This window comes from Oncorhynchus kisutch, linkage group LG10 (genome assembly GCF_002021735.2).
Source record: "Oncorhynchus kisutch isolate 150728-3 linkage group LG10, Okis_V2, whole genome shotgun sequence".
Classification (NCBI taxonomy): domain Eukaryota; kingdom Metazoa; phylum Chordata; class Actinopteri; order Salmoniformes; family Salmonidae; genus Oncorhynchus; species Oncorhynchus kisutch.
In genome coordinates, this window is record NC_034183.2 from 37884011 (window position 1) to 37900184 (window position 16174).

General features: G+C 43.3%; 1 protein-coding gene and 1 long non-coding RNA gene across 6 annotated transcripts in view; one reads left to right on the plus strand and one right to left on the minus strand.

Annotated features, from left to right (window-relative positions):
* Window positions 1–1514: 1514 nt before the first annotated feature.
* Window positions 1515–12915, minus strand: ccdc17 (coiled-coil domain containing 17). Of its 5 annotated transcripts, none has more exons than XM_031833623.1 (13): window positions 12504–12915; window positions 12303–12437; window positions 11981–12185; window positions 10960–11104; window positions 8306–8413; window positions 7901–8037; window positions 7531–7653; window positions 7128–7330; window positions 6956–7032; window positions 6574–6789; window positions 3879–4101; window positions 3516–3626; window positions 1515–1829 (listed from the first exon to the last, which is right to left on the minus strand). In XM_031833623.1, exons 1-13 carry the CDS (start codon window positions 12702–12704, stop codon window positions 1683–1685), a joined length of 2031 nt encoding a protein of 676 aa, XP_031689483.1. In that variant the 5' UTR covers window positions 12705–12915; the 3' UTR covers window positions 1515–1682. The 5 variants fall into 5 exon arrangements, with proteins under 5 accessions (XP_031689483.1, XP_031689481.1, XP_031689482.1 ...); XM_031833621.1 differs by having other exon boundaries at window positions 7868–8037; XM_031833622.1 differs by having other exon boundaries at window positions 10960–11116.
* LOC116375822 (uncharacterized) overlaps window positions 4005–16174 on the plus strand; it is a 29185-nt gene continuing 17015 nt past the window's right edge. The window contains exon 1 of the long non-coding RNA XR_004211222.1: window positions 4005–4107. This is a non-coding gene — a long non-coding RNA (uncharacterized LOC116375822). The remainder of the gene's footprint in view (window positions 4108–16174) is intronic.

The window sequence follows — 16174 nt, forward strand, 5'->3', positions numbered from 1 at the left end:
AAGCCATGAGGTGAAGTAATTGTCCGTAGCCCTCTGAGAAAGGATTGTGTCGAGGCACCGATCTGGGGAAGGGTACCAACAAATGTCTGCAGCTTCGAAGGTCCCCAAGAACACTTAAATGGAAGAAGTTTGGCACAACTAAAACTCTTCCAAGACCTATCCACCTGGCCAAACTTAGCAATCGGGGGAGAAGGGCCTTGGTCAGGGAGGTGACAAAGAACCCGATGGTCACTCTGACAGAGCTCTAGAGTTCCTCTGTGGAGATGGGAGAACCTTCCAGAAGGACAACCAAGAGACGAATACCTTTGCTCACCTTTCCAGTCTTTTGGCTGTAGCCAATCAAAGGCTTCCTTCTCCCTGAGGGGATACCCAACCCTTCTACCTCCTTGTCCTCCAAAAAGAAGGGATCTCACTGAAACCCAAGTGCAGTAACCGAGCAAGGTTGGTTGGTGTGTATTGTGGAAATCTATTAGATTCCAGCTAAATTATATTGAACAAAAATATGGATGCAATATGTAAAGTGTTGGTTTTATGAGCTGAAAATAAATATCCCAGAAATGTTCCATATGCACAAAATGCTTATTCCACATTTTGACCAGAAATTTGTTTCGATCACTGTTAGCATTTCTCTTTTGCCAAGATAATCCATCCACCTGACAGGTGTAGCATATCAAGAAGCTGATTAAACAGCATGGTCATAAAACAGGTGCACAGGACAATAAAAGGCTACTCTAAAAATGTAGTTTTGCCACAACACAATACCACAGATGTATCAAGTTTTGAGGGAGCGTGCGATTGGCAGTCTGATTGCAGGAATGCCATTGTATGCCGCAGCATTAAAATTTCCCTTCACTTGAACTAAGGGGCCTTGCCTGAGCCATGAATAACAGCCCCAGACCATTATTCTTCTTCCACCAAACTTTCGTCCGTCAGACTGCCAGATGGTGATTCATCACTCCAGAGACCAATGGCGGAGCGCTTTACACCATTCCAGCCAAAGCTTTGTCTTTGTGCATGTTGATCTTAGACTTGTGTGCGGCTGCTCGGCCATGGAAACCCATTTAATGAAGCTCCCAACGAACAGTTCTTGTGCTGACGTTGCTCCCAGAGGCAGTTTGGAACTCAGTGAGTATTAAAACCGAGGACAGACAATTTTTACACGCTTCAGCACTTGGCGGTCTTGTTCTGTGAGCTTGTGTGGTCTACCACTTCACAGCCTAGACATTACCACTTAACAATAACAGCACTTACAGTTGACCGGGGCAGAAATGTAACAAACTGACTTGGAAAGGTGACCTCCTATGCCGGTGCCACGTTGAAAGTCACTGAGCTCTTCAGGAAGGCCATTCTAAAGTAAATGTTTAGCTATGGAGATTACATGTCTGTGTGCTCAATTTTACACACCTGTTAGCAATGGGTGTGGCTGAAATAGCCAAACCTGCATACCTTTGTGTAGTGTGTGTTAACGGTCTTCATCATAATACCATCATTGAAAACAGTGAAAAATAGAGTCATGGGTTTTTGTGTCTTTTATTTGCACATTGTAAATGAACAACACATCCAGACAACTTACAACAATCAATGGAAAAGGTCAAATGAAGTAACATGTACACCGCTCTCCTAAATAATCAGTGATTATTGTACTTATTTCCATGCACTAAAATCATCAGTGTCTTCATCGATCACCTCTGATTGGGGTCCTCCATGGGGGGAGGGTCTTCGTGATCAGTGTAGGGAAGGAGAGAAAAAAGGTTATTGGCTGCGGAGGGCTGTAACGTTGACAAGGAAAGGGGTCTATTTCCTTGAAGAGTTGCAGGGATATTGGACACCTGTAGTGACAGAGTACACACAACTACTATCAACAGAATAAACTCTCTGAAGCTTTATGTAGGACTGAACACACCAGGTCAGGATGTACAGCATTTTTTAAATGCGTACAGTGCCTTCGGAAAGTATTTAGATCCCATGACCTGTTCCACATTTTGTTACGTTACAGCCTTATTCTAAAATGTATTAAACAAAAATATATCCTCAGCAATCTACGCCCAAAATGACAAAGCGAAAACAGGTTTTTAGAAATGTTTGCAAATTAAAAACCTTATTTACATAAGTATTTAAACCCTTTGCTATGAGACTCGAAATTGAGATAAGGTGCATCCTGTTTCCATTGACCTTCAGATGTTTCTACAACTTGATTGGAGTCTACCTGTGGTAGATTCAATTGATTGGACATGATTTGGAAAGGCACACACCTGCCCATATAAGGTCACAATTGACAGTGCATGTCAGAACAAAAAAATATAGCCATGAGGTCGAAGGAATTGTCCGTAGAGCTCCGAGACAGGATTGTGTCGATCTGGGGAAGGTAACCAACAAATGTCTGCAGCATTGACGGTCCCCAAGAACACTGGCCTCCATCATTCTTAAATGGAAGAAGTTTGGAACCACCAAGACTCTTCCAAGGGCTGTCCACCCGGCCAAACTGAGCAATCGGGGGAAAAGGGCCTTGGTCAGGGAGGTGACCAAGAACCCGATAGTCAGTCTGACAGGGCTCTAGAGTTCCTCTGTGGAGATGGGAGAACCTTCCAGAAGGACAACCATCTCTGCAGCACTTCACCAATCAGCCCTGTATGGTATAGTGGTCAGACGGAAGCCACTCCTCAGTAAAATGCACATGACAGCCTGCTTGGAATCTAAAGAACTCTCAGACCATGAGAAACAGGTTTCTGCTGAGCATCACTTCTAAATGCTGAGTGTCACTTCTGGAGGAAACCTGGCACCACCCCTACGGTGAAGTGTGGTGGCAAGCAGGGACTGGGAGACTAGTCAGGGTCGAGGAAAAGATTAACAGAGCAAAGTACAGAGAGATCCTTGATGAAAACCTGCTCCGGGCCTCAGAGTGGGGCGACGGTTCACCTTCCAACAGGACAACGACCCTAAGCACACAGCCAAGACAATGAGGTAGTGGCTTCGGGACAAGTCTTTGAATGTCCTTGAGTGGCCCAGCCAAAGCCTGGACTTGAATCCGATCTAACATCTCTGGAGAGACCTGAAAATAGCTGTGCAGCAATGCTCCCCATCCAATCTGACAGTGCTTGAGAGGATCTGCAGAGAGGAATGGGAGAAACTCCCCAAATACAGGTGTGCCAAGCTTGTAGAGTGGTACCCACAAGAAGACGACTCAAGGCTGTAATCACTGCCAAAGGTGCTTCAACAAAGTACTAAGTAAAGGGTCTGAATACTTATGTAAATGTGATATTTCCGTTTATTTTTACAACCCTGTTTTTGCTTTGTCATTATGGGGTATTGTGTGTAGATTGAGACGGGGGGGAAAATCATTTTAATACATTTTAGAATATGGCTGTAACCTAACAAAATTTGGAAAAAGTCAAGGGGTCTGAATACTTTCCGAAGGCACTGTAAGTCACCACACAACTGGCAAACAGAGTCATGTTGAAACAGTACAATGATGTGGTCAGAGAAGGGTGTTTTTTGGAGAATATAATGAAATGTACCATGGAGGGGTACTTATAGTGGCTGGTGTTGCTTGGGTCAATCTTGGCAAGCGACTGCACATCCCGGTCCCGAGCATTGACCACCCGTAAACACAGCTCCATGTTGCCCACCTAGAAAACACAGACACACGACTTAGACGTCTCATCCCTTCGTGTGTGTTTCATCATGTGTCATTGCATCTTGCATGGCTTTCACACCTCATGACTTCCTAACACATAATAGTATTGCATTTGTTGGAAAAAATTGTATATGTGTGTTATCCTTAACTGATATTGTCATTTTTAGGACCTTGTGTATAATGGATTTTCAATCCAACTTCATTCTAACCACTAGCAGTTAGCCAGACGGGTGTCTGCCCTCACCTGGGGGACTGAGTTGAGCTGGACTGGACTGAGGGATGGTCGGATGGGGAGGGCACGTACTGGCACTCTCCAGTATCCGCTCTGAACCTGATTGTGCTGGTCGAAGAGCTCCAGCCGTGCCCAGCCCCGGGACACCAGCCTCTGGACCTCCTGACTGTAGGCGTCCAGACCTCCGGCAGCTTGAAGCTCAACCACCAGAGACAGGGAGGGAGACGGCTGCATCCTGAAGGTAGAGAGTTTTGTCTTTTATTATTATTAAGTTTGGGGTCACTTAGAAATGTCCTTGTTTTTTTTTGTCCATTTAAAATAGTATCAAATTGATCAGAAATACAGTGTAGACACTGTTAATGTTGTAAATGACTAGCTGGAAACGGCAGTTTTTTTTATGGAATATCTACATGTACAGAGGCCTATTATCAGCAACAATGTGTTCCAATGGCACGTTGTGTTAGCTAATCCAAGTTTATCATTTTAAAAGGCTAATTGATCATTAGAAAACCCTTTTGCAATTATGTTAGCACAGCTGAAAACTGTTTTTCTGCTTATAGAAGGAATAAAACTGGCCTTTAGACTAGTGAGTATCTGGAGCATCAGCATTTGTGGGTTCGATTACAGGCTCAAAAGGGCCAGAAACATAGACCTGTCTTCTGAAACTCATCAGTCTATTCTTGTTCGGAGAAATGAAGGCTATTCCAAGTGAGAAATTGCCAAGAAACTGAAGATCTCGTACAATGCTGTGTACTACTCCCTTCACAGAACAGCGCAAACTGGCTCTATTCAGAATAGAAAGAGGAGTGGGAGGCCCCGGTGCACAACTGAGCAAGAGGACAACTACATTAGTGTCTAGTTTGAGAAAAATACATCTCCCAAGTCCTCAACTGGCAGCTTCATTAAATAGGACCCGCAAAACACCAGTCTCAATGTCAACAGTGAGGAGGCGACTCCGAGATGCTGGCCTTCTAGGCTGAAGCTGCCAGTTGAGGACTTGAGCCATCTGTTTCTCAAACTAGACATATGAATATGTAGATATTCCTTACAAAATCAGCAGTTTCCAGCTACAATAGTAATTTACAACATTAACAATGTCTATACTGTCTCTGATCAATTTGATGTTATTTTAATGGACAAAAAAAATTAGCTTTTCTTTCAAAAACAAGGACATTTCTAAATGACTTTTGAACGGTAGTGTATGTACAGTGGCAAGTAAAACTATGTAAACCCTTTGGAATTACCTGGATTTCTGCGTAAATTGGTCATCAAATTTGATCTGATCTTCATCTGAGTCACAACAATAGACAAACAGTCTGCATAAACTAATAAAACACAAACAATTATACGTTTTCATGTCTTTATTGAACACACAGTGGAAACATTCATTCAGTAACTGGTTTACCCTCCGTTGGCAGCAATAACCTCAACCAAATGTTTTCTGTAGGTCAGGAGGAGGAATTTTGGACCATTCCTCTTTACAAAACTGTTTCAGTTCAGCAATATTCTTGGGATGTCTGGTGGGAACCGCTCTCTTGAGGTCACTGATGAACATCAAGGCTTTTAGAGATACTTTTGTAACACTTTCCAGATTTATGCAAGTCCACAATTCTTACTCTTGGGTCTTAGATCTCTAAAGTTCGTGGCGGGCAATGCTTCTTGTGAATAGCAAACTCTAACAGCTCTAACCAACATCTCGTTTCAATGATTGTACTCCAGGTTAGCTGACTCCTGACTCCAATTAGCTTTTGGAGAAGTCATTAGCCTAAGGGTTCACATGGTTTTGCCAACCTATACTGAGTGTTTAAATTATGTAGTCAATATAGACAAGAAAAATACTATAATTTGTGTGTTATTAGTTTAAGCAGACTGTGTTTGTCTGTTGTTGTGACTTAGGGGAAGATCGGATCTAATTTTAGAACCAATTTATGCAGAAATCCAGAGGGTTCACATACTTTTTCTTGCGTGTGTGTGTGTATACATGCATACATTTATTTATTTTACCCCTTTTTCTTACCAATTTCATGTTATCTAATTGGTAGTTAGTCTTCTCCTATCGATGCAACTCCCGTACGGACTAGGAAAGGTGAAGGTCGAGAGCCATGCGTACTCTGAAACATGATCCTGCCAAGCTGCTTCTTGACACACTGCTCGCTTAACCCAGAAGCCAGCCGCACCAATGTGTCGGAGGAAACACCATCCAGCTGGTGTCCAAAGTCAGCATGCATGTGCCCGGCCCGCCACAAGGAGTCACTAGAGCGCGATGGGACATGGACATCCCGGCAGACCAAACCCTCCCCTAACCCGGACGACGCTGGGCCAATTATGGGCCGCCTCATGGGTCTCTCGGTCGCGGCTGGCTACAGACCCGGGATCAAACCCGGGTCTGTAGTGATGCCTCTAGCACTGCGATGCACTGCCTTAGACCTCTGCACCACTCGGGAGGCAGAGAGTTTTGTCTTAGACAAATGTGAAAGAGTGCATTTTCATTCCACCCCAAGTTGTAGTGAACATGCAACCTTCTGAACAACCACCACACACAACTCAAAGGAAACCTTAGCTAACAGAGCACGAGACAAGTCTGTCACTCAGTGAGCAACAATTGCCTTTTGATCTCAGGGAAGGTGGGCTGTCACCGATAGACTCCAGCCAACATGCTATGGACGAGTTTCACATGTACCTTTTCTTCTCTGGGTGCGTTGCTTACCTGGGCATAGGCTGTTTGACTGCCAGGAGGGCATAGTTCCCAGGGGGCACAGTTTGACTGTAGGGCTGACCCCCTCCAGGCTGGCACTGTGTAGGGGGCAATGGGGTAGGCCGCCCCACCTCCTGGCCTCCAGAGTAGAGACCAGCCACCGGACGCAGAACCCTCAGTGTGGCATCTACCCCAAGCATCAAGTCATAAAAGACAGCAAAACCAGCCCTGCAAATCAACAGGGTTTAGAGTAGTTTAGAGGTACTTCATACCTGCACATCTGAGTTAGTTATATAAATGTGTCTCTAATAATGTATGTGAAGGTAATGTTTTATTTTAATCATATAGAAAACTGAAATAGCCAACATAGATGTGCTAGTCATAATGGACTCACGCAGGGTCATAGGGCGCAGGCCCAAGGGAGTTGAGTACATGCCTTTCCTTGAGCGTGGAATGGGGCCTGGGCTGGGTCTGCAACAAGAACATATGGGGGATATACTATATGGGCCTAATGTCGTCAAAGACAACCAGATAGATAAACAGCAATATTAACATAATAGCTTTACCAGGGCTGGAGGGGCATATATCTGGGCAAGGGGATGCATGGCTGGTGGGGCAGGGAATGGAGGGGGTGGGGGCAGCCTCCTGTCCCTAGGGCCCTCTCTGGCTCGCTCTACTTCCCTGCGAAGGCTCTCGAGCTCAGCCTGAATGCTGGCCATGTAGTGGGTGTGTTCTCTTTGGATCTGTTGGAGCTCAGACCCCACTGCAACTGGATCAGAGGAATATAGAATCCCATCGAATTAGAATGACTCTACAAGCATTGGAATGGATAGTAATTCTACACATCCCATGGTAGTCACTGTGAATGTGGTTACTCCTAACTGCCATTGTTTATCAGCAATGTTGCTTGTCTATGTATATAATTATGCGCATGTTAATCACAGAGATGAGATGGAGAGGACAACCCACCGTCTTCTCGACGGTGTTTGTCTCTGGCCAACTGGATTCTGAAGATCTCTTCCTCCAGTCTCTGGTTCTCTTGCTCCACAGCCAGTACCTCTGAGTTCCCATCCCGCTGAGGAGGCTTCATCCCTGGGCAGAGAGAGCGGGAGAGAAGGGGTGGTTAGAGAGGCACCAAAGTTAAGAGGAGACAGTACTTTTTTCTTTAAAAAACAAACAGTATTCAGTTATTTGTCTCTTAAAGATAAGAGAAAGACAAATAGGTGCAGGCACAGACATAAACATGCACAATAGAAACAAATCACTCAAGGTGGCACTAAAGCACCCAATGTGACATCCTCCATACCCCAATGAAGGACCATGCAGGACTGACACTCACTCTTCCTCCTGCCATTGTTGTCAGTCCCAGATTGGGCCTGTTGCTCCAGAGTGTGGGCCTCTGCCTGCATGTCATGCATCTGGGCCAGGACAGCCGGATCAGAACCACCTGACTGCATGTAGTCCAGCCTCAAAGCTCTGTCACACCAACAGACACGTCAAACACAGACATAGATACAGATATGTTGCAGGATAGTAATACCGTACATTGCTACTACTAACACTACAGCAACTATTTAACCAGGTTAGACATTGAGAACACATTTTCTTTTTGAATGATGACCTGACGGCTACTTACTTGCTCTATGATTACAGCTTCTAATATCACCAACAATGGTGCTAATAATAATGTGTACTTTTTGTACTATGAGGTGTAGCTACACTAAGACATATAAATATTACTTACCTTATTTGGGTGGAGAGGGGTCCATCCACAGAGGATATTAGGTCAAAGTTGTCATTATGTCCCTTCCTGTGGTCAGGGTTGGGTGAGTCAAACGTGACCTCTTTGACCCTATGAAAAGCACAGAAGAACATCTTTGTTTGTTCCTTTTTTTCTTCTAGTTTATAACCATGTCTATTTATAACTTATAACTCATCACTTACAGTTGAAGTGGGAAGATTACATACCCGTTTTTCAGCCACTGCACAAATTTCTTGTTAACAAACTCATTTTGGCAAGTCGGTTAGGACATCTACTTTGTGCAAAATACAAGTATTTTTTAATGTTTTATTTCCAGACAGATTAATTCACTGGATCACAATTCCAGTTGGTCAGAAGTTTACATACACTAAGTTGACTGTGCCTTTAAACAGCTTGGAAAATTCCAGAAAATTATGTCATGGCTTTAAAAGCTTCTGATATGCTAATTGACATAATTTGAGTCAATTGGAGGTGTACCTGTGGATGTATTTTAAGGCCTACCTTCAAACTCAGTACCTTCAAACTCAGTGCCTCTTTGCTTGACATCATGGGAATCATGAATCAATCCCAGAACAACAGAAAAGGACCTTGTGAAGGGTACAAAAGTATCTATATCCACAGTAAAACGAGTTATATATCGACATAACCTGAAAGGCCGCTCAGCAAGGAAGAAGCCACTCCTCCAAAGCCACCATAAAAAAAACAGACTACGGTTTGCAACTGCACATGGGGACAAAGATGGTACTTTTTGGAGAAATGTCCTCTGTTCTGATGAAACAAAAATAGAACTGTTTGGCCATAATGACCATTGTTATGTTTGAAGGAAAAAGGGGGAGACTTGCAAGCTGAAGAACACCATCCCAACCGTGAAGCACAGGGGTGGCAGCATCATGTTGTGGGGGTGCTTTGCTGCAGGAGGGACTGGTGCACTTCACAAAATAGATGGCATCATGAGGAGGAAATGATGTACATATATTGAAGCAACATCTCAAGACATCAGTCAGGAAGTTAAAGCTTGGTCGCAAATGGGTCTTCCAAATGGACAATGACCTCAAGGATACTTACAAAGTTATGGCAAAACAACTTAAGGACAATGAAGTCAAGGTATTGGAGTGGCCATCACAAAGCCCTGACCTCAATCCTATAGAACATTTGTGGGCAGAACTGAAAAAGCGTGTAGGAGCAAGGTGGCCTACAAACCTGACTCATTTACACCAGCTCTGTCAGGAGGACCAACCAACTTAATGTGGGAAGCTTGTGAAAGGCTATCCAAAATGTTTGACCCAAGTTAAACAATTTAAAGGCAACGCTACCAAATACTAATTGAGTGTATGTAAACATCTGACCCACTGGGAATGTGATGAAAGAAATTAAAGCTGAAATAAATAATTCTCTCTACTATTATTCTGACATTTTAAATTCTTAAAATAAAGTGGTGATCCTAACTGACCTAAGACAGGACATTTTTATTATGATTAAATGTCAGGAATTGTGAAAAACTGAGTTTAAATGTATTTGGCTAAGGTGTATGTGAACTTCCGACTTCAACTGTACAGTCATGGCCAAAAGTTTTGAGACTGACACAAATATTAATTTTCACAAAGTTTGCTGCCTCAGTTTGTATGATGGCAATTTGCATATACTCCAGAATGTTATGAAGAGTGATCAGATGAATTGCAAAGTCCCTCTTTGCCATGCAAATGAATTGAATCCCCCAAAAAACATTTCCACTGCATTTCAGCCCTGCCACAAAAGGACCAGCTGACATCATATCAGTGATTCTCTCATTAACACCGGTGTGAGTGTTGACAAGGACAAGGCTGGAGATCACTCTGTCACGCTGATTGAGTTTGAATAACAGACTGGAAGCTTCAAAAGGAGGGTGGTGCTTGGAATCATTGTTCTTCCTCTGTCAATCATGGTTACCTGCAAGGAAACACGTGCCGTCATCATTGCTTTGCACAAAAAGGGCTTCACAGGCAAGGATATTGCTGCCAGTAAGATTGCACCTAAATCAACCATTTATCGGATCATCAAGAACTTCAAGGAGAGCGGTTAAATTGATGTGAAGAAGGCTTCAGGGTGCCCAAGAAAGTCCAGCAAGCGCCAGGACCATCTCCTAAAGTTGATTCAGCTGCGGAATCGGGGCACCTCCAGTACAGAGCTTGCTCAGGAATGGCAGCAGGCAGGTGTTAGTGCATCTGCACGCACAGTGAGGCGAAGACTTGGCCAGGTGTCAAGAAGGGCAACAAAGAAGCCACTTCTCTCCAGGAAAAACGGCAGGGACAGACTGATATTCTGCACAAGGTACAGGGACTGGGGTAAAGGGTTATGTGGCCCATAAGTTAATTGACAGCATGCCAGGGCAGATTGCAGAGGTCTTGAAAAAGAAGGGTCAACACTGCAAATATTGAAACTTTGCATCAACTTCATGTAATTGTCAATAAAAGCATTTGACACTTATGAAATGCTTGTAATTATACTTCAGTATTCCATAGTAACATCTGACAAAAAATATCTAAAGACACTGAAGCAGCAAACTTTGTGGAAATTAATATTTGTGTCATTCTCAAAACTTTTGGCCACGACTGTATGTGTGTGTGAGATGGTCATTTGCTGCCGTCTAGTGGACTCACCCAGGCTGCAGTGTAGTGATGTGGTCTTTGAGCTGCTGTAGAGCCTCTTCGTTTCTCTCCTCCCGATCCCTCAGCTCCAGCAGCAAGGTCTCCAGGTGGGCCGTGCTTCCCTGCCCTGCCAGGGCCCCGAGCTGCCATGCAATGTCTGACACACATACTAAATGTAATCCATTACAGTTACTGTCCAAAATTGTAATCAGTAATTTAATTTTGGGATTACCCAAATTCAGTTACTTAATCTGAATACTTTACTTTTGGATTACTTTCCCCTTAAGAAAAACACAAATTAACCATCAAGCACATTTGGTGTGTCATGATAGTGGTCTCTGACTTGTGGTCAGACTCTCTCAGGTAGAATAAACTTAACTTGAATGTCATTGAGAAAACAGAAAAGTAGCATAATGTATTTTTTTGTTGCAAATATCCTTTCTGTATAAAAAAAATGATACAAGAAGTTATCTTCTTTTTTTTTACCCCCTTTTTCTCAACAATTCCGATCTTGTCTTATCTCTGCAACTCCCCAATGGGCTCGAGAGGCAAAGGTCGTGTCATTTGTCCTCCGAAACATAAACATGACCGGCCTAACCGTGCTTCTTAACACCCACCCGCTTAACCCGGAAGCCAGCTGCACCAATGTGTGGAACACCGTTCACCTGATGACCAAGGTCAGCCTGCAGGCGCCCGGCCCAGCACAATGAGTCGCTAGAGCACGATGAGTATAGCCCCCCGGCCAAACCCTCCCTTAACCCGGACAATTGTGTGCCGCCCTATGGGACTCCCAATCACAGCCAGTTGGATCATACCTAGGTCTGTATTGACGCCTCTAGCACTGCGATGCAGTGCCTTAGACCGGCTACGCCACTCGGGAGGCAGTAATCTAGTTTTTTTGTATTGTATCTGTATCTGTAAAGTTACATGTAACTGAACACACTAGCCAATTTAACCTTTCTACATGAAAATCTGTATAAGAGATTCCTTCCTCCATATCTCTTTGTGTTGGAGGATCTCTATGGCCCCTTACCCTCTCTCTGTTGCTCCAGGAGGTGGTTGTGGGTCTGTATCTCTGCCAGCTCCTGGTTGTGCTGCTCTGCCATCTCTCTCAGCCTCTCCCTGTGGGCACACTTTCTCCCCAACACCTGGACCTGGTCCTCTGGACCTTCGGTCTCAGTAGGCCATTTCGGCAGGTTGGGCATACTCCCCTCAATCGACATCCTCAGCTTGTGAAACTATAATTTCAAGCATGACATTTGTCTGAGTCTGTTAATTAATATTAAAGGGACTACAAAGGTGGCTATAGGTTATATTGCATGTCTAGATGGTTCAGATTAAGCGTTGGTAGGCACCTCATTAGTAAGGTTCCTCAATGCTAGGCTCTCTGACACACTGCCCTGTAGGTTTTCTTCTTTCCCAGCTCTCCGTTCTGTGTCATTGGTCCTCCCCTGCATGTTCTGTAGGTGCGTACCCCGCTGCTCTCTCAGCTACCAGGAACAATCAATGTTAGACAGACACACTACAAGAGCCACTATAACATCTAACACACTTACCCTTATAAGATCAGGGGTGCGTGCCGGCTTTGGATAGAGTCCCTTTCGCTCAGGCTGCTCTTGTCTCAGCACCATAGGGTCTCCAATGCTGCTCCCGATACAGAATAATGCTTTATGTTTCTCCAGAAGGCCAAGGGAGCGGAATGCCATACTACACTCCCGACAACGGAACTCTCCCAATGACTCCATCACTGCGTCCATTTTAGTCAAGTTCGCAGGTTAACAACAAAAGGCAAACACCACATGTCCCAAGAGTGAAAAATGAAATGTACTCCTAAATGAGCGAAACGATAATCATTAGAATATTTACCCCTCCCCTCCAAGTAAACATAGTTAGTTATGCGGTTACTTTTCTCATGTGCGTAACAGGACTGGATATGCTTCTGGTGATTTCCCTGTTTGTTGGTTACTGTCACCATGTCGACGACTGTGTTGTGGAGGACGGAGGGTCACAACACGGAATTCTCAAATCAGCTCTATAGTCTTTGACTGCGCAAATTGCTTTTACAGGTGTCACTGAATAAGTCTAGTACTAAACATATCACTTCTGTATGATTTGATTATTTTATACAGAGAAGCAGACAACTGTTTGGCAATCTGATGCAAAATATTTATTAAAATGTTATTTTTTTTAAGATGCAATAGTTTCTTTCTCGTACAGTACATGACGCCAAATCAGTAAATAATGTTCTCAAAATAATCTGAAATCTTTCAAAAGTCACACTATATTTTTTTACAATCCACCTTGAATAAAGGCTGCAAGAACAATATGCAGACAAAATTAATTAATGTTTCAAAATTTACCAAATTAGAAAAGAAAAGAAAAAACAAAGAACCTTACATTTGTGGTAAAGCTGTCTGAACATTCTACCAGCCAGGATTTGGTTTTTCAAAATCTAGTACTGTAAATGCATACATTTTACAACAGCAGTTTCTCATGTAAGAAAGCAAACACCTTGTATCTTAATAGAAGCAGTAAGGGGATTTGGGAGACTAAGTTTACAGTCTATCAACCAAATAACTTTAATTTTGCATGTCTGAAAATTAAAAAGACAACAGCTACGATGAGAAGTCACACTTAATGTTGGTTAAACATGAAACTGACATTACTTCTGAACTTTTGTTTTATTGTTTATGCCTCAACTGGCTACATTCAAATCAGTATGAAATTAAAATAAAATGTTGGTCCATTACTGCAAATTACAGTTTTTCTACCACGTACGAGAAATATAATGATAAGCAAATGCATGCCTTACACTGTTCAAATAAGACAGAGACATTAACATTTGTCAAAACAAACCTAAATCCTCATAGAAGGGTTATTTAGGGGACAGGAAGCAATATCAATATCAACCGCTCACAATGATAGTTTCCTCAACACAAATGCTACAAATTGTTTCAGCAAGAGCAGGTGTCAAAGCCACTTTTCAAAATAAACTATTGATTGAAGTAATTTGCCAGTTAAATCATTGTTGTTGATTTGCCAAAACAAAATAACAAATCTGATGTGTTTTGTGTTCATGTAACGGTCGTCGTATGAAGGAGAAGCGTGGTATGTGTCCATATTTATTCAAATGAACACGGAAATAACAAAGAGAAACAACCCGAAAACAGTTCTGGCTGGTGCAGACACACAACAGAAAACAAACACCCACCAAACACAATAGAAAACAGGCTACCTATATATGGTTCTCAATCAGGGACAACGATTGACAGCTGCCTCTGATTGAGAACCATACCAGGCCAAACACAGAAATAGCAAATCATAGCAAAACTAACATAGACAACCCACCCAACTCACGCCCTGACCATACTAAAACAAAGACATAACAAAAGAACTAAGGTCAGAACGTGACAGTTCATTTGACATTTTAGCTCCTGGGAAAAGACTAAAAAAACGTATTGAAAGAAAGAAAAGCCCTAAGGAAGGCATCACCTCTGAACCCTCTGTCACACCAGTGTTTGTATGACCATTCTCTTGTGAATGAGCAGGAAGAGTGCAATTGAGCAAGGCACCGGTGACGTGAGGAGGGGTGTAAAAGCCACGTTAGGTGTCTGTCGTCATCTGATGTCTGGCTGCTACTGGTGCTCTCGGTCTCTGTAACCTCTTCTAATTCAGGCTCTAAAGGGTTTCTCAAGGACAACAGCATGGGCAGGCCCTTGAGAAGAGGCTTTAGGTGAACACTGTTCTGGCCAAACCTGTTCCTCTTCAACTAGAAAACACAGACAGTTTTGCACCAGGTGAAAGTTGATTGTATTAGTTTTGGAACAGGGCTGCCTCTGCCTATGCCTCTGCGCATAAAGTAAAAATACTTTAAAGTACTACTTAAGTAGTTTTTTGGGGGTATCTGTAATTTGTATTTGACAACTTTTACTCCACTACATTCATAAAGAAAATAAATGTACTTTTTACTCCATACATTTTCCCTGACACCAAAAATTCTTGTTACATTTCAAATGCTTAGCAGGACAGGATAATGGTCAAATTCACACACTTATCAAGAGAGAATCCCTGGTCATCCGTTCTGCCTCTGATCTGGCCTGGCTATCCGTAAATTGAAAACAAGAAAATTGTGGCGTCTTGTTTGCTTAATGTAAGGAATGTCAAATCAAAATCAAATTTTATTAGTCACATGCACCGAATACAACAGGTGTAGACTTTGCAGTGAAATGCTTACTTACGAGCCCCTAACCAACAATGCAGTTTTAAAAAAATATGAGAGAATTAGAAATAAAAGTAACAAGTAATTCAAGAGCAGCAGTAAAATAACAATAGCGAGACTATGCACAGGGGGGTACCGGTACAGAGTCAATGATGCGGGTGAACTGGTTAGTTGAGGTAATATGTACATGTAGGTAGAGTTATTAAAGTGACTGTGACTATGAATAGATAACAGAGAGTTGCAGCGGTGCAAAATGGGTAACCATTTGATTAGATGTTCAGAAGTCTTATGGCTTGGTGGTAAGAAGCCTCTTGGACCTAGACTTGGCCCTCCGGTACAGCTTGCCGTGTGGTAACAGAGAGGACAGTCTATGACTAGGGTGGCTAGGGTCTTTGACAATTTTTAGGGCCTTCCTCTGACGCCGCCTGGTGTAGAGGTCCTGGATGGCAGGAAGTTTGGCCCCAGTACAGTACGCACTACCCTCTGTAGTGCCTTGCGGTCAGAGGCCGAGCAGTTGCCATTCCAGTCAGGTTGCTCTCGATGGTGCAGCTGTACAACCTTTTGAGGACCTGAGGACCCATGACAAATGTTTTCAGTCTCCTGAGGGGGAATAGGTTTTTTCGTGCCCTCTTCACAACTGTCTTGGTGTGCTTGGACCATGTTAGTTTGTTGTGAAGAGGGCACGACAAAACCCAGTCCTGGAGGGCCGACACACTTGTGGTTTTCATCCTGTCCTTCTAATAAGGGACTAATTCAGACCTGGGACACCAGGTGAGTGTAATTCACTATGAGGTAGAAACAAAAAAAGTGTTTTCGGCCCTCCAGGGCCATAATTTAACAGCCCTGGAGGCAGAAAAAAATCAGCGGCAGAGCAGCAGTTTAAGGGTTAAGAGTCTTACACAAGGGCTTAACGGCAGCAGATGGCACCTGAGATTCTGATGTCAGAAACCCACTGGTTGCCAGCTCACTCCCACCAAATTTCCCCGTCAGCCCTGGGATTTGAACCGA